Below are 20,950 nucleotides of genomic sequence, written 5' to 3' on the forward strand. Positions count from 1 at the left end.
GAGGGAGGGAGAGATAATGAAAGAGAGACAGAGAGAGACAGAGAGAGAGAGAGAGAGACAGAGAGACAGAGACAGACAGAGAGAAAGAGAGAGAGAGAGACATAGAGAGACAGGGGGAGAGAGAGACAGACAGACACAGAGAGAGAGAGAGACATAGAGAGACAGGGGGAGAGAGACAGAGAGAATGACAGAGAGAGAGATTTTTGTGGAGAGTCATTAATACATTAATTACAAAATGCATTTGTGAATTTGTTGTGTAGACCCTGAACAGGCACCACTGTACACTACTATGACGGAAGTGCAGCCTAGTCATTAATACATTAATTACAAAATGCATTTGTGAATTTGTTGATCAAATAGAGACTTGACATTGGCAACCACTATAACACTACTTTTTTGTTGTTTGTATGATCAGCATCTTTTAAATAAATTATTAGTTGAGTTTATAAGCACCCCCCACCACACATTATATATATATATATATATATATATATATATATATATATATATATTATAATAATATTGTTACTTTATTTAGTTTTTTACAATTTATGTAGAATAAGCATTACATTTTGTAATCGCAACTGGCAATTTTATTAAAAATAGAAAAACAAGAAAAAAACAAAACAAGATGTAGATGGGTTTACCTCGGTCACATCTAGCGACATATGTGTGTGTGTGTGTGTGTGTGTGTGTGTGTGTGTGTGTGTGTGTGTGTGTTCACTCCAAGTGTGATGCAAATGAGTTGGTTTAAATATTGATAGGGACAACTCTGTGTTTTTAACAAAATATTGGTATGTCCCTACCACCCATAAGCAAACCCACGCCCTCATAAAGGGTTGTTAGGTTGTTACAGAGGGGATACACACAGCGGCGTAGGGAGGGCCTTATTTCAAAGTCTTCAGTTAACAGGTCAACTCTTCTGGGAGTGCACACTCCGGTTCGGTGGAGGGGAACATGCACCTTTAAAGCTGACTTGTAGCCCACCTTAAAACGAAGAAGAAGAAGATGTCAAACTGCGCCTTCCCGCGATCCGTAGCGAGCAGCACGTTAGGCCCAGCCCACTAGAGACTCGGTTGCTAGAGTGCACGTCGCACATCAATATCTTTATTATATATCCCCCCTCTAACAAAAACCACCCGAAGTCAGATATAAATAAGATGCCTTTGCCTCTGCAAGTTTTTAACTTCCAGGTAAGTCTTAACCAGTGTTAATATTTGTGGAAACTGAACTTGATGTATCTGCCTTACAGTGGTGTAACCTTAGCTAATGTTAGCGGTTAGCTCGCTAGTTTAGGCTATGTAAACTCAGCACAGGCTCAGTTCGTGGTTAAAGATCACAATTTAAGAATACGCCAGACCTGCATCATTCGTCCGTGGTATTTGACAAAGCGTGTGAATCATCTACGAAAGCAATATTTAGATTGATTAAATCACACACTAAAGAATTAGCATTTGGCATTTGTTGTCAAAGGTAACGTTACTGTCCATCCCCTAAGGTTTCAGTGCGATGTGCAGTCAAACGCAAGAAAAAGAAACGATCAACGTTACTGCCGGAAGCAGATTTAGGAATGACCCTCGTTTTTTTTAAAATAAACGTTTTAAATGCATGCATGTTTGCCAGTCCAAACAGTTGAATATAAGCGATTGGTTAATCGTGTTGGGAGCTGCAGGCTAACAACTGACTGAAGGCCTCCATTGACTCAACGAGGTGACGACATCAGCATAGTTGTAACGTTAACGGCGCACTGGCTAAACAACAACGTTACCCAGTAGTCAGTAGAGCTGTTACTGATACACAGACAGCTTGAGTTCGGTTATTCACTTGTACAAAACACACCGTAGGCTGAGGATCAACTTGTGTTTATCATTGTAGCCCGTCGTTTACCAAAGCTAGCATTGCAAGCCAACTTCCTGTTATTAGCCGTTCCCCATTAGCTAGCTCCAAATTGTAACTAGCATAACGCTGGGCCTTTTTTTTTTAAATATTAGTTTTAGTTTCAAATGCACAATAGAATATAAACACAGTCCAAGTAGCCTGCATGCTAACATTACATCGGTAACACTTTTCAGAAGTGCTGCATCACATCTAGACCTGGTAGTGCAATATGTAAGGGTTAAATATTGGATAATGCGTTGTACTTAAAGCCTAGATATATATATATCACATTTTTGACGAGATGATTTATTTCGATTTTTTTTTTTTCATTCCTTTTGCTTTTATCTCATTATTACATGGTCTCAGGTGGATATGTAATCATACTTATGATTATGTCTTTGTTGTGTTACTTTGCCATCCCTATGTTATTCTAATCTCTGCTAAACTGTAAAAACTGTAGAACTGACTGAAGCGCTTTCTGAAGTACCAGTGATGTCTGAAGCTTCGGATGTCACCAGTCTCGTGGTATTCTTCATTTAACACAAGCTTGTATTGGAACACTTCACAAGAATGACAGAAGCTTCAGTCTCACGCCATCTCTAAAAAGCCTTATACATGCCGTAACACATACAGTACTAACGCATACTAACTGTACAACTTTCGCAGGAGGTTTATCTGCCCAAATGCATTCATTCAACATCAGCCTTGAACCGTGTTAAAAGCTAACAAAGAGAATGATAATATGCCGATTGTTTGTACTGTGGTGACGCCAAACTACCTCTTAAGAATCCTGTGTGCTCATTTTGCCTGGCTTGTTGCCAACTGTGCATCCCATTTCGAACAAGGCTTAAAATCTGCTGTAAATAACTTTTGCAACTGTTGAAGTCATCCTCTGTGTCACGTTCTATCCAATTGTGTAGAACATTTACAATCAATTCTCCCGCCGCTATTCCCCAAACTACCATTCAAACTACCATTCAGCTCTTGGACCTGTTTTTATTATTGTAGTTTAGTGGGGCCACTTATTCAGTAACAGTAGAACACATCTCATTGCTTTAAGTTTAAACCCCAGTGAACATTGTGATTTACCATCTAATGATCAAATTCCCTGTGAAGAGCAAAGTGATACTCTACCATTCTAGCATATTCTATGAACAGCTTCTGGTTCTCAAATGAGGTTTCTTGTTAAGGTTCACAAGCCAGCATCAACATTAGCTCCAGAAGAACAGCCTGGGGATGTTAACGTAGCTCAGCTGCTGGACCGCGCTGCAGCACACAGCTCGCTGTGCTTGTTGTGTTTTTTTTTTTTTTTTTTTTTTTTTTTTTTAATGCTTTTTAACACTGGATAACTTATTTCCAAGAAACTAATGAGCACATTTCTGTTAAACACACAATTTAAAGTGGTGCTTTTGTGTGATTCTTTGTGGAGAGACTCAGTTTAACAGATCTGTCGATTAAATCAACTAATCGATTTGTGTTAGTTGACTCAGGACTCCTTTGGTCGAGGACAGTCCAAATCTCAGCAGCCAGAGAGGATTTGCTGCTCATTGGAAAACGGACACTAGTCATTTTCTCAATGCTTCCTAAACTCATTAAAACATTTATATTACAGTTCTAGTATTTTTTTTAAAATGTTTTCCCGCTGTTATGTGGATCATGTCTTGCATTGTGGTTTCTGCTAACCTCTGTGTCTGGTGTGTTTCTCTCAGGGGTCTGTGGAGCCGATGCAGATAGACGCAGACCCCCAGGAGGACCAGCAGAACGCCCCGGACACCAATTACATAGTGGAGAACCCAACACTGGTACTGACCTGACAGACTTTCATATAAACACAACCACCCTAACACTCACCCATGATGGTGGCACACAATGTAACTGTTTTTCCCAAAATCAATATTTGCATGAAGCTTAGGTGGCTGGTGCAATTCATCAATGTCATCGCTTACAAAAATAGGCAGATTTTGTAGTGGGTCGCAAGAATGGCTGCGCCTGGTCAAAGCATGCCTGCAGAACAAGCTGCAGCTTATTGATTGGCTGATTACTTTTGGGCCCCACCAATATGATATATTATGATTATCAACATGCAGAACGTGTTTCTGTTATAGTAGTAATTTACAATCGATTTTCTCTGTGATTCTTCATCGCCCCCATGTTAAAGTTATTTCTGCACTGCTGCTGTTATGGTTACGTTACATTTATTGTTTTTTTAACAGATGACGATTAAATAAAAGGTTAAAATATTAATCCGAGAAGTTTTGATATATCTGTGGGGTGAATTTATTTTTATATGGGATGGAAATTTTAAAAATGTGCTAGGATTTCCTACTTGGATTATGAACAGGACACACACCTTTTATTTCTCTGACTGTGTGTAAATCTGATGTTTTCATATCATAAGTCTTTCAGGTTAAACATGAGACACTACTGAGTGAGTATTTCTCATAATTGTAGGTAAGATGGTGCCGTCTGCACCCCAGTGCTCCAGTTAAGGAGAGGCAACCTTAAAGTAATGTTCGTCATTAACACGTAACATTAAGTCCATCATAGTAACTTTTCATTCTCTTGCCTTGTCGCAGGTTAGAGGCGCAATGAATTATGGACATTATTATTCTATTCTTGGCGAATGTTTATCTTATGTCCAACACATAAAACAACTAGAAAGGTAAACTCAGTAGAGCACAGATCTCCTCCAGGTGAGTCTGCAGAGACCACTGCTGTAATGATTGATTGAATGAATACAACCAGAGCGGTAAAGTGTCTCAAACAGATTTCACTCAAACTCGGATACAAGCGTTGATGTAACGTTATACAAGCAACAGGCTCAAAGTCGTCGTATAAGACACTTCATAAACGGTTCCAGACACAGAGGTAAACTCACCGAGCTGTCTGGCTGCTGCCTGTTAGCAGTTAGCCAAACACACCATCCAAAACAATAACAGTGGGCAAAGTGTTTCCTCCCCTCTATGTCTCTGGTCTCAGAGTAGCAGCTGGGGGTCAGAGACTCTCTCAGCTGTGTATCACTTGGGGCCCCTACAGGCCGGGGCCGGTTAGGAGTAGTGAGGGAGGAGTCAGCAGGTAGTGGCAGAATAAGACGATAAAAGGTGTTTAAAGAAAGTGTGTGTCACCGTAACTATGAGATGGTCCTCGAGCATGCAGCTCTAAATGGACACCCAAATCATTATGCAGTTTGAATGGCAGCATAGTACAGGGAAACAACCTTAACTTTAATAGACCACCTAACCCAAACGTGCTAAATACAGGGGAGCTACTATGACATCACTTCAATCTGACAGACTAATACATTCTAATGTGACTGGAGCATTTCAGAGCAGCAGGTTTCACACTGTGTTAATAACTGTCTCCCTGTGTGTAGGACCTGGAGCAGTATGCCACCAGCTACAGTGGATTGATGCGCATTGAGAGGCTTCAGTTCATCGCTGAGCATTGCCCTCAGCTCCGAGTGGAAGCCCTGAAGATGGCCCTCACCTTTGTCCAGAGGACCTTCAATGTCGACACTTATGAAGAGGTCCACCGCAAACTCACAGAGGCCTCGAGGTATTCTAGTCAATGACCGCGTTGCATAAGAGCAGTGCTTTTGGAGAGAGTGCAATCCTGATTTGGAGCACTGCTTCTGTACTCCCTGCACTGTGCTTACCTGGTTTCAGACCTTTGAATCCTCCTACTCCACAGAGATCTAGTGGACTGATTCCTCTGGCATCGTGACATGAAACAGTGGTTTCTCGATTTTAAAAGTAATCTATGAATGAGTGCAGCGATTAGCCAAATCACGACTTAAAATGACATTAGATTCAGGCGGATACGTTGGTCTCTAGTGATTGGTTAGCGAAATCAAACCCCCCCGTCACCGTGGAAATGGACGAGAGTGGAGGTAATGTCAGACTGAAGATGGAAACAGAGTGAAAGGAGTTGATGATTCTGTCTGATATCAGGGAAGCACTTTGCCCTCCTGAACCTAAGTTTGGGCCCTGCTCAGGAGGTGGTACTAAATCCATGTTCAGGGATGCTAAAGCTCATTGGCACTACGGCAAACAAGGCAGGTAACACAGGACTTATTTGTGTAGCTGCTAGCAGCTGGTGGTGCTGGTATTGGTTCTGGTATCGTCATTTCTTAAATGATACCCAGCCTTTAGTGTCACCTCCTAGTCCTGACCTGGTCAGCTGGGTATGAACCGGTCTGATGCCTGTCTCGTGAACTCTCTTCTGTCAACCTCCTACTGCTTGTAGGCTCTCCTGTTAATTTAATGGTACAAATGTTAAGATGTTATCTCTATCTGTTCTTATTTTTCAGTTCAAGGGAATGTGGAAGCTTAGTTTTCTATAGTTTGTTTATTTATTCAAACTTAGTTTATATTTTCAGGTATATCAATATGGACTGCTATGAACACATGCCTAGTATAGCTCTATGAAAGCAGTTAGATCATGAGAAATGTAGCCCTGTGTACTGGAGAAGCCCCTGCACCACAGTCTGATAGCACTTACATCACCTTTTCACTCTGACATTTTGTCAACATCCACTGTAAATAGTTTTTTTTTTCTGTTTAGAGAAGTGCAGGGTGTGCCGGACACAGTACCTGAAGGTGGTGTTGTTCCTCCTCCCCTGGACTCTGCCTGGGCCGAGTCCACCAGGAAAAAGGCTCTGCTCAAACTGGAGAAACTGGACACTGATCTGAAGAACTACAAGGGGAACTCCATTAAAGAGAGCATCAGGTATGAAGGCATACGCCATTGTGGGCTCCAATGTTCCTACTAGAGATGCACCGATCCAAACCGCAGGATTTCAGCTGATCGGCCATGACAGGTGACCGGACAGTCAGTCTCATATTTCTTCTACGTGACGCTGCAGCATGACCGACACAGACGGCCACACTCACAGACGTGTGGTTGAAGACATAAAGCTCACCACTTGAGCAACCTTAAAAACATTTGGAACTTCTAACTTAATTAGACTTGTATAATATTCTAATTGATTCCCATCATGCTGCTCAGAGGAATCACAGTGACCGTTAGCTCGTCTGCAGACAGCAAGAGGAGCCAAACCGCTACGATAGTGGAGGTTACAGTGACTTCTATTAGAACGCATTTAAGCTCTACTGAGGTCAATCTAGTATTGGGCTAAGGTCAATGCTAACGCTGTCGTGATTATGATACGTCTTATGATGCGACATTAAAACTTCAAAATAATCAAAATATTTAAATTACAGTGAGAACCTTTTAACTGGTTCTAAAGCAGTCTCATTTAGTCCTGATCCTCTATATCAGTGGTTCTCAACCTTTTTTCAGTGATGTACCCCCTGTGAAATATTTTTTCAGCCAAGTACCCCCTAACCAGAGCAAAGCATTTTTGGTTGAAAAAAAGATGTAATACACAGCGCTGTGCCATCAGTGTCTGATTTATTAAACTGTCAACACTGAAGATTGCATTGTTGCATTGAATTCAGTTTATGAACTTACACTTATATTTTATTGGATATTTATTAAATAACTATTTTTAAAGGAGTTTTGAATGGATGCTAATTTAAATATATATTTTTTTAAACCTCACGTACCCCCTGGAGTACCTTCACGTACCCCCAGGGGTACACGTACCCCCATTTGAGAACCACTGCTCTATATGACCATCATTAAATGAGACCATCAGAGAGACGATTGTCTATTTCTATAAAGGTTATTCTTAAAGCTCGTCATCGGTGCCACCGGGTTGGATTCTGGTGAAATCATTCAGGTTCACCAGAAACTCCTTCAGCTCAGACTCCAGTGGGGCCTGCAGCAGAGACCAGTCCACTGTGGACACACCCAGATCCCGCTAAATCATGATCGGGGCATCTATAGTATATTACCATTTCCACACAGCACAGTAGCTGGGCCTTAAGATCAAGCCCTTAAAGACACCATCAAAGACAGATGGTTTGTAACAAGAATGCTCATGCTGATTCCTTTTGCCAGCTTGTTTATTAGAAATGCTGGGAGAGCCAAGCTGACTACTGTCAGTGTTTCCTGATGTGACCCTTTGCCCTTGTCCCTACATCTACCACCTCTTTACCTCCCTCTCCCCTGCTTTCCTCCCCAGGAGAGGCCATGATGACTTGGGGGATCACTACCTGGACTGTGGAGACCTCAGTAACGCCCTCAAGTGCTACTCCAGAGCCAGAGACTACTGCACCAGTGCTAAGCATGTCATCAACATGTGTCTGAATGTCATCAAGGTACAGCACCATGTCCTGCAGTGTTTCCATGTGGCAGTAACCATTGTAACAGCTGCTGGTGGGAGTTACGGATGTTTCACTCTCATGATTCAATTCAATTCAGTTTATTTTGTATAGCCCAAAATCACAAATTACAAATTTGTCTCAGAGGGCTTTACAATCTGTACACATGCGACATCCTCTGTCCCGGAACCCTGACATCTGCACAGGAAAAACTTTTCTAATAAACCCCTTTAACAGGGAGAAAAAAGGAAGAAACCTATGGGAGAACGACAGAGGAGGGATCCTTCTCCCAGGATGGACAGAATGCAATAGATGTCATGTGTACAGAATGAACAGCATAACAGAGATACAACACATTCAATGTATATGACATAAATGATTCATATAATCACAGTAGTAAGCAGAGTAATGAAGGAAAAAATTAAGACTACTTATAATAACAGCATCAATGACTACAGTGGAATTATAATAATGATATAGGTAATAGTAATGTCACTAATAATAATAATGGAAGTAGCAGTGGGTGTCAGCAGGGCCACAGCAGGAGGCACGACCACAGTCCAGGGACCACAACGATTCGTGGAAACCTGCAAGGCGAGAAAGCAAAGAGGCTTCAGGGTAGAAGCAAAGCCAATAAGCGTAATGGTACAGGGAATAGTAATAGTAATGTGACTAATAATAATAATGATCTAATGTATTTATGCTTTGTGTCTCATAATGGGAAAGCAGCGTGGGGTAGAAACTACTGGGAGGGGTTCCAGTATATGAAGGCGTAAATGTTCTCATCTGTTCCCACAGGTTAGTGTTTACCTCCAGAACTGGTCCCATGTACTGAGCTACGTCAACAAAGCAGAATCCACGCCAGAGATAGCCGAGGTGAGCAGAGGTCACAATGTCTGCACTGTGTTACACTTACAGTCTCACAATGAGACAGAAAAGTAGTCATGCACCCATTTTTTATAAACATTAATAAGTTCTTTGCTGAGATGACAAATGCCTTTTTAGATGATGATGTTTTTGTTTCTGTTCGTTTAGCAAAGAGGAGAGCGAGATAGCCAAAATCAAGCAGTCCTCACCAAATTAAAGTGTGCTGCAGGTAAGACAGCATTATGCTCTTATTATGATAATGAGTTTGGAAGATCAGCTTAGCCAAAGCTCCAAGTGTGTTCCTATACTGGCAGTCGGATCTGGTAGTTGTCTGAGCTGCTTTGTTGCTGTTTCAGGCCTGGCAGAGTTGGCCTCTCGGAAATATAAACCAGCTGCCAAGTGCTTCCTGCAGGCTTCTTTTGACCACTGTGACTGTCCAGAGGTGAGTGACGTCAGCCAATGGTGCCATGGCAACCGGACCCACACATTCTACTGTTCAACTGAAGCTAAAATGATGCTTCAGAAGTCAATGAAACGCTATCAAGCGGGGAGGGGACATATTTTTAATCCCATGTCTTAAATAGCCTATGTAACATTATTGGTTTTAGATTAAATTATTTATAATATAAACCTATGCCAAAAATATAAGAACATGTGACTCACTTGACTCCAGTCGTGTGACAAACGTTCATTTGTTCATTCATTTAGCCCATAAACATCTCTCATTCTGTGAAGTATCCGTCCAATGAGGACGTCTCCTCTTTATTCTCTCATGATTACATGATTATATTTGTCCAACGCTGAAGACGGCTCTCTGCTCTCTACTCAGCAGGACACAACGTCTCAGCTGAGGACACACATTCATATAGAGCTTTTGATGAAAGCTTTACTGCTGCCTCACACTACATTCAGCTGAAGTTTGAAGCCACCACCATTAACAAAAAGCAGTAAAATTTGTGTGTGTGTGTGTTCCCTGCAGCTCCTGTCGCCCAGTAACGTAGCTGTGTATGGAGGCCTTTGTGCTTTGGCCACATTTGACAGACAGGAGCTCCAACGTAACGTCATCTCCAGCAGGTGGGAGTAGTTCAGTGAATGATGACTTTAATGACTAGTAGACTATGGTAATAATCTTGTTTTCTGTCTTCAGCTCCTTTAAGTTATTTCTAGAGTTGGAACCTCAGATCCGTGACATCATCTTCAAGTTCTACGAGTCCAAGTATGCATCTTGTCTCAAGCTGCTGGATGAAATGAAGGTGAGAGTGTCAAAGAGTTTATTGTAGATTAACTGTCACTGAAGAGTCTTCTGGGAGTACATGACACTGCACGATATTCTGTGATGATTCAGAGTGTATGTGACTGTGGTGTGTCCTCCAGGATAACCTCCTGTTGGACATGTACCTGGCCCCACATGTCAAGACCCTGTACAGCCAGATCAGGAACAGAGCCCTCATCCAGGTGAGACATGCACTCAGTGCCTTTCCACTTTTTAAGCATTAAGGCGTGATGTTGTCCGTCTGTCTGTCTGTCCGTCCATTCTCCATATCTCAGGAACACCTGGAAGGTTTTTGTTATTTGGCACAAACATCCTCTTTGAGCGGTAAAAAGGTCACTGTGACCTCACAAAACACATTTTGGGCCATAACTCGAGAATTCATTAACAAATGATGACAATTTCACCCAAATTTCTTGTAATTGTAAACTGCATCTTGACCAGTTGGCAGAGGCATACAGAGGACCAAAGGGTGGGTGCTACAGCAGTAATAAGCTGTAATAAGCTGTAACCACCGTATGAGAGCAGTGCAGAGAGGCAGCCTGTGAGCTCACCAGTGGGGCACGCTCACATGCACTAACATGAACTAAACGCATTAACATGCACTATGAGGCAATGTTGACAAAGCACATAGAAGCTCTGATAACAACACACACAGAGGGAGAGATGAGTCATTATCTGCTCAGGGAGACATTACTCCTCTATATCTATACAGAGATGATGGTTGTTGATGAGCTATTAATGCTCTGAATGTCGCACAGAGAACCTTTTTAAATTCTACAGGTCAGGGTTCAGTTCTTTAGGTAACTAGTGTCTAATGGTAGCATGGCTGACATTTGAGTGTGCATGTGTTCAGTATTTCAGCCCCTACGTGTCAGCAGACATGACGAAGATGGCTCAGGCCTTCAACACCACAGTAGCAGCTCTGGAGGACGAGCTCACCCAGCTCATACTGGAGGGGCTTATCAACGCTCGCATCGACTCCCACAGCAAGGTAAAAAAACGCACACGCACACACACACACACAAAAAAATATGTTGGTGTGAGTGATGTGCCATTTGGAACGTTACAAACGGGTACTCTGACGCGTCGATAGATTCTGTATGCGAGGGATGTGGACCAGAGGAGCACCACGTTTGAGAAGTCGCTCCACATGGGCAAGGAGTTCCAGAGACGAGCCAAAGCCATGATCCTCCGAGCTGCTGTGTTGCGCAACCAGATCCACGTCAAGGTACGAAAAAATTTGTCTTATAATGTATCATCTTAGCAGGAGTTAAATATTAAACTGTAAATATAAAACCACCCTGCCAGTGTAGTACTGGAATAGCTCATGTTAAGACGAGGATAAGCATGGTTCCCAGTATAGTACTATAGTGGTAGTAGTTAGTACTCTACAGTCAGGGGTGAACAGAATGCACACACAGGTGTCTGCAGGTCCTACAGTCAGATGTATGTAGCATTACATGACTCACTGCATCAACACTGAGATATTTGTATTGAGACCATTACACTGTAGTAAACCTCACAGACATTTAGACACACTGAAGTCTAAGCTTTACTCAAACTGTAGCAGTACTCTGGTGTATTTGCATATATTTGGACATGAATGCACCCTAGTTTAGACTATTTTAAACCTAATAATGAAAAGTCTGGAATAGTACTCTTTGATTTACAGAGAGCCAATATCACTCCATGAGCTAGCACTGAGAGAGAATGCACGCTTATGATTGTTTTTCTTGTTCCAATGATTTGTTGAATTGTCTAAGTTGTAGTTATGTGACGGAGATGCTGCTGGTCTTCTCCACAGACTCTCATTTGTGAAATGTGACGATACCAAATTACGGACTCAGAGAATTGAGACAGTGCCTCACTCGTGTTGTGTCCTCTGCTCAGTCTCCACCCAGAGAAGGCAGCCAGGGTGAGCTGACACCAGCCAACAGCCAGACCAGGATGAGCACCAACATGTGAAGAGGAAATCCTCTTCAAAGTCTGCATGCTGACTCTGCTGACCACAGCTGCAGATCACCATGTTATTCATCAACACCAGCCCCGCCCACCTCCTGCATCTCTGCTGAGGACAGAAACACCACACAATATAAAGACTTTAATGTTCCCAGTCTCCATCAGGTGAAAATGGGAAAGTCCTCTGTTGGTCTGCTGATGGGGATGTTTTGATGAAAGCTCAGCTCTTCAGCTGTACCTTACTGGAAGGAGATTCGCTTTGCCCTGATTACACATGATGGAGGCCTCATTAACAGAAACAAGATTTTAAAATAAAAACACCTACCTGACATACACCCACTGGTTGTTTTTAATGCAGTAGCTCTGTTGTCTTCCAGTAGCTAGAACTGACTGAGGAGCCCCTGTGTTTGGATGTGATGTGTGCTCAAACTAAAAGGGGCTGTTTCTGGGTCAGCCTCTTTAAGTTTAAAAGGTTTAAAAGGACTCTAAAGTCAATCTCTAAAGCTCAAAAAAAGGTAATTTAGTTAAAATCCTTCTCGCATGAATGATGATACTAAAAGTAACACTAATGTCAGTGTGTGATTACATTACAAATATGTCACACACACCTGCCTCAGTACACTTTTGACTGCAGAAGTGAAGTGAATGGTCAATTCACATAATGTAGAAGGATACTTAGTTGCTATAGCAGCTCACTGCTATTGAATTTGATACAGCGTCCAGTAGCTGCAGGAGAATATTGTGAGTAAAGTTGGCAGGTGTGACATGAACTGTTCAGTCACAGAAAAAGTGCAAGCGAATATCTTTACATGTCACTGAGACTGCAGCTGATTGTAAGAAGACATTAGTCCTTCTAGGGGTGAGATAAAGTGTTTTTGACGATAGTTGACTGGACCCATATTGTTGTTCCAGTGGTGTTTCTGAATTCTCCCCTCAGCAGTGTGTGATATGGATGCTGAACTAAAAAAAATAATATAAGTGTCCAGCAAAGAAGAAGGTTCAGGGTGGAGCTGCATCGTCTCATTTCACTGAACACATGGACAGAGGTAAAGCATCAGAGTACCGTCGGTCACCACTGCTCCTCTGTACGTCAGCCACTCTGAATAAATAAATAAAAACACTCTTGATAGATGCAACACAGGACAGCGTTAGTTGTGGAATATTTTAATTTGATTCTCTTTCCAGTGTATACACTCATACTGTATATTCATTACACCGTCCTCTACAGAGTGTCCTCCAGCAGTTCAGTTGAATAATGAAGGCACATGTACGTAAGACAAAGCACAAACTGAGGACAACTCTGCAGGGGAACTCTTCTCTCTCTCTCTCTCTGTGGGGTTTAAGTGCACACACACACACACACACACTAATAAGTAAGGCAGTAGGGTCGGGCCCAGTCCTCTTTATTCTTTTTATTTTTTCCAAGGCCCATAAGGGGTCGACGGTGTCTTTTAAACGTCAAAATGTCATGATTAAGCAAAATTAAAAGAATTGGTTGAAGAATTAACTGAACTCATTCACTGTTCCTTACTCACTATTCAGGGAGGTCAATGTAAAGGACTTTATAGGGAGCTCATCAGCAAAATGAAAGACTTTGTGATAAATTGTAAGCTGTTTTGTGTAGTTACATCTGAGCAAATTCTATGAGTGAATATAGTTCCGCCTGGTAAGCAGGGATGCAGATAAAAAAACACTGGCAGCCTTAAACCCTCACAGACCTGATTGGAACGCACCTCAAAGTCTGTGAGTGTGGAGATCAGGATTGGGGCCCAACACTGACTTTACAAGGGCAAAGTCAAACTTAAAGGGAGGATAGAGCTAGAGTAGCTTTACTGGGCTTAGGGGTATTAAAGTCATCTTTTTCAAATTCTAATTGTTTTCTATCAGGAACTCATCGGGCTCTCATCACTAATGGAATGATACTTAATGATTGGTTTATCTGCGTGACTGAGTATGTGGTAAAAAAGAGTGGAATGAATGGGGGCTTCAGTAGGCGTGGTCGGCCACAAACAGAGACTCCCCAGCTGCTCCCTGCTCTCCAGAGGACACGTACTTCCCCAGAGCTGCCTTGCTGTTATTCTGTGGAGAAACACAAAGCAAAGAAGGATTCCTTAAAACATGGGTTTGTATCCACCATCCTCTAATGAACATGTCCAGAGGGTCCCTAAACCACAGCTGGGTCTTCCTCTTCTTCCTCCTCCTCCTCCTCCTCACCAGGGCTCTCTTAATGTACTCCTCCTGGCAGGCCTTGCCATTCTCCTTCTTGCCTCCCCAGGCCTTCAGTGCGGAGGCCTGCAGGGCCCGGCCGTAAGAGAAGGTGAGGGCCCAGGGCCTGTGCAGAGCGCACTGGTTGATGGCGTTCAGGTTGAGGGTGGCCTCCGCCTCGCTCTGACCGCCTGACAGGAAGGTCACACCTGGGGGAGAATGCACAGGAGGACGATCAGGAAGAAATCCGGTGTACCTGTGACAAGCATGTGTGCAGACATCTACGTGTCCGTCTCACCTGGCACTGCGGGGGGCACGGTGCGGCGCAGGGCGGTGACAGTTGCCATGGCGATCTCTTGAGGACCGTACTTCTTGGGGCAGGAGTGCCCGGCAGTCACCATGTTGGGTTTGAGCAGGGTGCCCTCCAGATAGACGTGGTGGTCAGACAGTGCTTTGTAGACAGCTGCCAACACCTGACGGTTCATAAACACAGTCAGAGACAGCAGGACGTAGTATCAGTACACGCACTGAGACATGACGGAACGAACGGACTGAAAGCAACTAATGCAGTTCATTTAAGTTAACTGTTGAGTAACACTTCTGTTTCTAGGATATTTTATTCATGGTTATATATATATTCAGCCAGCCTGTTTGGTTCACAACTTCCTGAACAAACTTCTCCAGAGTTCCACTGAAACACACTAAATGTTGTCCAATAAAAGTGTCCTTACTGACTTTGTTGATCCCCTCTAGAGACATCAGAGATTTCCATGAATTTTGGTTCAGCCTTGTCCCCTCAGGATTAAATGTAATAACCTCGGTGATCCTCAGATTTTTGAATCTAGTGCCAATACTTGTCCGAAAGTAATGACATTCCCATCAGCCCCAGCTGTGACATCTTAATATTGTCATTGTGAACATGTTAGCGTGCTGATGTTAGCATTAACCTTTAGCAGTAATGTGCCAATGTCAGAGAGCGGCTAGCATTCGAGACAGACTCTTACTCCTGTTATCCTTGGTGGAGTGGATGTGTGTACATTTAGTCTACAGTAGAAGAAGAAGCATGTACTGTGACAGAAACATCTCTTTACCTACCTTTCAAACTCAGGTAGTGTTTTGTGTAAAAACTTTAGCTTTCTCTCAAATTTCTGGAGTTTAGACTAACATAAAATTGTGCATAAAAAGATGTGGGTGGAAATGTGCCAGTTGTCCCTGGTAATGTTTCATCAAAACCATTTGAAAGCTGATCTAATCACACAATGTTATATTCTATAACTGTTTCTGTACTCAATAGTAATGTGTATATGGTGTATTCTTCCACTGCTGTCTAAATAAACACCTTTAAATTCACTGTCAACTGTTGAATTGCCTTATATATACCTTTGTTAACATCCACCACAGAAGAAGACACAATATGATCAGACATGTTCAACACAACATGATCTGACATGATCAACACACCTGAAATTAAAGTGAAAATATGCACCACGTTACCAGATTGCTGCTCTCTTTTTTTTCTGAGCACATACCAAATTCAGGCTGATGCTGACATGTTCCTGGACTACAGAGTCACAGTTGAACCCTCACCATCATATCAGAGAGGACAATCAACAACAGACTAATATCTGTTGGTTCTAAAGTCTATCTCAGGCCTGTTACCCATCTGGTCCAGCTGACCCCCATCACTCACCTTCTCAGTCACATACTGGCAGCGCTGCAGGTCGTGGTCACCGTCTGGAAGAATCTCAGGCTCCACAATGGGCACGATGCCATGCTGGGGGGGGGGAGGTAAAGAGAACATAGCAACTAGCGTCATGACAACAGAGACAATAGCACTTCCTCTCTTAGGGTTGTGACTTGTGTACCAACTGCTACCCTGTTAGTCAGGAGCCTGATGGGCCAACTGTGTACTGAGTTGTGTAACGGCTGCTTGTGTTGCATCACTGAACTGAGAAAACCATGTTCTCTAACGGAACCATACGTCTGAATGTTAATGTGTGTCCTGTTTAAGTCTCTCACCATCTGGCAGATGCTGGCGTAGCGGGCCAGCACGTTGGCGTTCTCCATGATGGCCAGCTGGGACGGGGTGGTGGAGGTAATCTTCAACACACATCGCCACTTGGCAAAGTCAGCACCGTCCTTCTTGTACTGAGCACAGCGATCGTAGAGCCCGTCCAGACCTGACGGAGACACACACCATGAGAGAAGATACACTCAGAGAGATGACACACGGGTGCAGCTCAGCTCCATCACCACACAGCAGCAGGTTCTCTCCAGAGTATGTGACTGCTGAGCACTTTGTATTTATTACATTAAAAATCAAACATGCATGAGTTCTTCCAAACTCCTACTGTTCATTAGGATTTTCTGCTAATGTGGCTCCAGGCAAATGGGCTTTTAGTGGTAGTGAAGTTCATGCATCAATCAAAGGTCAAATATCAAGATGTGTCTGTCCTGCAGTCAAAAGCTTTATTTTAAGGAATATTTCAAAAAAATATACATTTCTTTCTTTCCAAGACATTGGTATAAACGGTACACCTAAACACACTGTCTGTTTTACATTTGTGTTCCTGTACACTTTACAGAAAGCAGTCCCATGTGACTCAGGGAGATTAAAAGGAGGTGTTGGTCAGGTAACCCGATCAATGGACTGAACTTTTCATTTTACAGATGGTTGTGTGCCTAAATGTAGCTGTATTGTTGTAATTATTAGTCATGTGTCTGCGCTTGTTTGGCATATATTATGTATATCATATGTGGTAATTTAACCATTTATTGATAACATTGATCATTTTGTGGTTTTGTTGTTCATTTTCTTGTGTTGTATTAATATCAACTCTTTGCATCTTGCTTTCACAAAATAATTAATGTTTTGTTTGTATGTTTTTTGGCTAAATCTATTGAAAATCCAATAAAATAAACACACAAAAAGATAAACTCAGACTTGTGATTAATACAAATCTTCTCTCTTCAGTTCATTTTCAAAAAGAAAGCAAATGTTCTGATGTTGAGCTATTTTGCAGAATCTAAGCACTAAGTAGTATCAGCCTTTCTGTGTGTGTCATACATGAGTTCATGCTCATGATTATATAAAATATGAGTTCATGTTGAAAGTGTTTCTGTGTCTTGGTGATGGTAATCTTCACATGCTGAAGCACATTAGTACTGTTGGTTTAGGGTGCACATGTTCCATTTCTCTTTACCTTGAGTGGTGGTCTCTCCGCTGGTGCCTGCGAGGGGAACCACACCCTTGTCCACCTTGATGCCCACCACCATGCCCTTCTCTTTGACCAGCTGGGGGAAGAGCTTGCCACCGTCGGTCTTCTGATAGAGCGTCTCGTGGAAGAAGATGACGCCGCCGATGCAGGGGTTGACCCGATCGTCGGCGGTGAAGAGGAGCTGGCGGTAAAGCCTCCTGTTCTCCTCCGTGTTCTCAGCGTTTATGCCCTGGAAGCGCTTGGCCATGCTGCCTGGAGGTGCAAGCAGACAGGGAGGAGGTGGGTGGAGTAGATTAAAACACATGGCCATTTACCAGTCAGGGAGGCTATATTTAATAATTTCACAATATAACCTTTTGTCATATTTGCTCAAACTGTCACTTTATACTGACAGTAGTCCAGGAGACAGATTATCTGTGAAACAATCAGGTTCTTCTGCCTCCTCTCAGAGCTCCTGATGACATTAGAAAGATTCCACCAGAAGAAAAACAACCAATCAGAGCCGAGGAGTCTCTGACGCAGCTGTCAATCACTGGTGAAGCTGTGAACTCGGATCAAACGAGGCAGCTCTGATAAATATATTTTTTTCTGTTACTATATCACCTATTTCTAAAAATGTTCATCCAGTAGTGACTGCCATGTGTCTTTAAATCTCATTGCCATCATTTGTGTTCTGTAGCTGGATAGTAAATGTCAATCAAACATGACACAACTCCACAGACATTTCCTGAAAAATGTGCGATATTGATCATATCGATCACTTCGCTGTTAGAAGCATGCATCTTAAAACTGACACTCAGTTCAGAGTCAAACAGAGTTAACTTTTTCTGGCATTTACGTTATTTTGGGTGTAAACTGCATGTTTGTTGCCCCAACATACTGACACATGGGTAGGACTGGAGAAGTCACCAGGTAACAGAGGGGGCTAAGGTAGCGCTAAGATGTTGAATGATAATCGATAAATGTGAATGCAGATCTCACTGTTCTGATTGGATGAAGAAGTTCCCTTTCTTTTACTCAGATTTTATGCATATGGTGGTGTGTTCTTTATACTATGACAGCTTTCTTAAAATTAGACTTTAAAAATCACAATATATCACAATACATTGATATCGTATATCGTAGATGCCAGATTCTTGCCAACACACAGCCACTAGAGAAGTGTTTAAAGATATGTAATGTCATTGTTGTAATTAATTATTTATGTAATGCCAATATTGATTTCTATGATTAATGTGACACATCAGAGATGAGTTAAACTCAGCCAATGATATTGTCCCTGCTGATGTCAGTCAGGTTCTCTTAGGTGTATGTTAGTGTGTACAGAAATAGAGGACAAAATACTTTGTAGGTACTTATGTATTTTTAGCAGTTAGTGATTTTAAAAACATCCTACTGTCTTCAGTTGTGAGTATCAAACCAGCAGAGAGACATGCAAACGTTTTTTTTTTTTAATGGGATTACTGTGTCACTGAGCTGGACTGTGGTGGGTCATACTGGTCCATTCATTACTGCCTCGTGCTCCGCTGCGGTCGTACCTGTGGATTCATCAGCTGCCAGGATGCCTTTTCCAGCAGCTACGATCCTCTGAGCGATATCACTGAGCTCCTTCTTCTGCTCAGTGCTCAGGAAGGGATACGCGTGAGTCATGATGTCTGGAATGGAGACCAGGACAGAAGAGAGACATTATTATTTCTTATTTCTGATAACTTCTATGTCAGTCTAACGGAAACAGAAGGACATTGTGCTAGTCTTACAAAATCCAACCACAATATGTCTTCACTGTTTTCTCCACATCTGAGGAGGAAGTGTTCACAGAGGCCCAGGATGTTTCCTTTCTTTCTTTCTTTCTTTCTTTCAAAACGTATTTCTCAAAGTTTTCTCTGTAAGATCTACAAGCGATTTACTTTCCATTTCTAGTGAGAAAAATTTCTTTTATTAATTTAAAATTAATATTTCTCCCAAATGTTTTTCTCTGCATTTAACCCATCCCGGAGGAGCAGTGGGCTGCATTTACTAAGTTAGGGTTCCACACTCCATGTTGCCGGTAGAGTTTGATTCTAGTGAGAAAAATAGTGCCACAGCCGCCCCATTATTTATTAATTTACATAGAATATTTCTTAATTTTTCTCCCCTAAAAATAGCATTGTTATGGACTTTGACTTTTAATTGAGTATTTTGTTGAATTACCACTTCTACTTGGTTTAAGTATCTGAGGAGGATGCTTTGTTCTTTGGATGTGGATAATTACTTTCCTCTAATGAACACCGTGAAGTGTCACATTAACACTGACTCTACAGTTTACTACAGAGGACTGCTTGGTTTTTAACAATTGTTACCAATGTTTGTCTGCTTGTGTTATATAGTAAAGTAACGTGGTAGTAAAGTATTAATAGAGTAGTAACGTTGATAAAAATGTAGCAGCTTCTCGTGACGCCACTTCCGCGTCCTTGCCAAGCCAGCTGAAGGACTTTTACTGGGAGTTCCCAAATACAAATGGCTTCCAGAAAACTCCAGGAAAAACAACTTTATTGGTATTTAGTTTTACCCTTTCGTGGCGACACATATAAAAACAGCAAAAGAGCTCGTAATGACGTAACGTTGGGTTATTAATCAAATTAAAGGCGTGCCGAGCTGGACTAATAAACTCTATGAAGAGAAAATGAACAAAGCTGTCATCTTCTTAGTGAATGTTTGAAATGATAGAGAAATGGATGGAGAAAATAAAACTCACCGGATTGTTGGTCGTACAGTAGAAGTAACCAGCGGGTGGATGCAGGAAGCTGATGTAGTTAGAGGGCACAGATGGAGACAGCACAGGGGCGAGACCTCAGCGGGGATCGTCCAATCAGAGCTCAGCTTGCAAAAGAATGACGCAACGATTACTGTGATGCTGATTTACTGGGCGTTTGTTAACCCTCATTGTTGTCTTACAGGCAATCAGTCCACATGTTGCTCACACATCCTGCTCCACAGCTCCACAGACGTCTTCTTGAGTCACAAATGTTGGAGAGGTCTTCATCAAACTTAACCAGGTCTTCAGATTGAGATCTGCTGTGCCCAGTGACCCACAACGAGGACACTGAGCCACGTGGTCAAACCAAATCCATGTTTCAGATGACCCCATTAATAACAACAGGGACCATCACAGACATTATGATTAAAGACCAGCTCAGCTTGGTACATAATGAATTGTAGGTTTTTGTCTGTATTCACTGTAAAAAAACAACAACATTAAATGATCAGACGTTGTGCACTGTTACATCACCCAAAGACCACGTCTGGTCAAGCTCAAGAGATCTGGTCCTAACTCTGGTACAGAA

At 42.2% G+C, this 20,950-nt stretch overlaps 2 protein-coding genes across 3 annotated transcripts; one reads left to right on the forward strand and one right to left on the reverse strand.

The window, feature by feature from the left end:
• Positions 1 to 896: 896 nt before the first annotated feature.
• gps1 (G protein pathway suppressor 1) lies at positions 897 to 12,559 on the forward strand. 2 transcript variants are annotated; one of them, XM_054606785.1, is made up of 14 exons: positions 897 to 1,193; positions 3,588 to 3,680; positions 5,252 to 5,433; positions 6,442 to 6,606; positions 7,967 to 8,102; positions 8,904 to 8,981; positions 9,141 to 9,201; positions 9,329 to 9,414; positions 9,952 to 10,046; positions 10,120 to 10,225; positions 10,347 to 10,427; positions 11,099 to 11,236; positions 11,339 to 11,473; positions 12,050 to 12,559. In XM_054606785.1, exons 1-14 carry the CDS (start codon positions 1,161 to 1,163, stop codon positions 12,068 to 12,070), a joined length of 1,410 nt encoding a protein of 469 aa, XP_054462760.1. In that variant the 5' UTR covers positions 897 to 1,160; the 3' UTR covers positions 12,071 to 12,559. The 2 variants fall into 2 exon arrangements, with proteins under 2 accessions (XP_054462760.1, XP_054462759.1); XM_054606784.1 differs by having other exon boundaries at positions 910 to 1,193; positions 12,136 to 12,559.
• A 1,106-nt stretch (positions 12,560 to 13,665) lies between these two features.
• LOC129097892 (fructose-bisphosphate aldolase A-like) lies at positions 13,666 to 20,466 on the reverse strand. The gene is made up of 8 exons (XM_054606787.1): positions 20,362 to 20,466; positions 19,166 to 19,282; positions 17,613 to 17,879; positions 16,429 to 16,589; positions 16,100 to 16,183; positions 14,708 to 14,882; positions 14,419 to 14,618; positions 13,666 to 14,283 (listed from the first exon to the last, which is right to left on the reverse strand). The coding sequence occupies exons 2-8, from the start codon at positions 19,275 to 19,277 to the stop codon at positions 14,191 to 14,193; spliced, it is 1,092 nt and encodes a 363-aa protein (XP_054462762.1). The 5' UTR covers positions 19,278 to 19,282; positions 20,362 to 20,466; the 3' UTR covers positions 13,666 to 14,190.
• Positions 20,467 to 20,950: the final 484 nt, after the last annotated feature.

This window comes from Anoplopoma fimbria, chromosome 11 (genome assembly GCF_027596085.1).
Source record: "Anoplopoma fimbria isolate UVic2021 breed Golden Eagle Sablefish chromosome 11, Afim_UVic_2022, whole genome shotgun sequence".
Lineage (NCBI taxonomy): Eukaryota > Metazoa > Chordata > Actinopteri > Perciformes > Anoplopomatidae > Anoplopoma > Anoplopoma fimbria.

Excerpts from the sequence above, each read along its gene's own strand:
- gps1 (XM_054606784.1), top strand. The coding sequence starts at position 1,161 with ATGCCTTTGCCTCTGCAAGTTTTTAACTTCCAG. Across the intron at positions 3,681-5,251 it reads TAGTGGAGAACCCAACACTG|GACCTGGAGCAGTATGCCAC; the intron begins GTACTGACCTGA and ends CCCTGTGTGTAG. Across the intron at positions 11,237-11,338 it reads GCATCGACTCCCACAGCAAG|ATTCTGTATGCGAGGGATGT; the intron begins GTAAAAAAACGC and ends ACGCGTCGATAG.
- LOC129097892 (XM_054606787.1), bottom strand. The coding sequence starts at position 19,277 with ATGACTCACGCGTATCCCTTCCTGAGCACTGAGCAGAAGAAGGAGCTC. Across the intron at positions 17,880-19,165 it reads GGCAGCTGATGAATCCACAG|GCAGCATGGCCAAGCGCTTC; the intron begins GTACGACCGCAG and ends TTGCACCTCCAG. Across the intron at positions 16,184-16,428 it reads ACGCCAGCATCTGCCAGATG|CATGGCATCGTGCCCATTGT; the intron begins GTGAGAGACTTA and ends CCCCCCCCCCAG.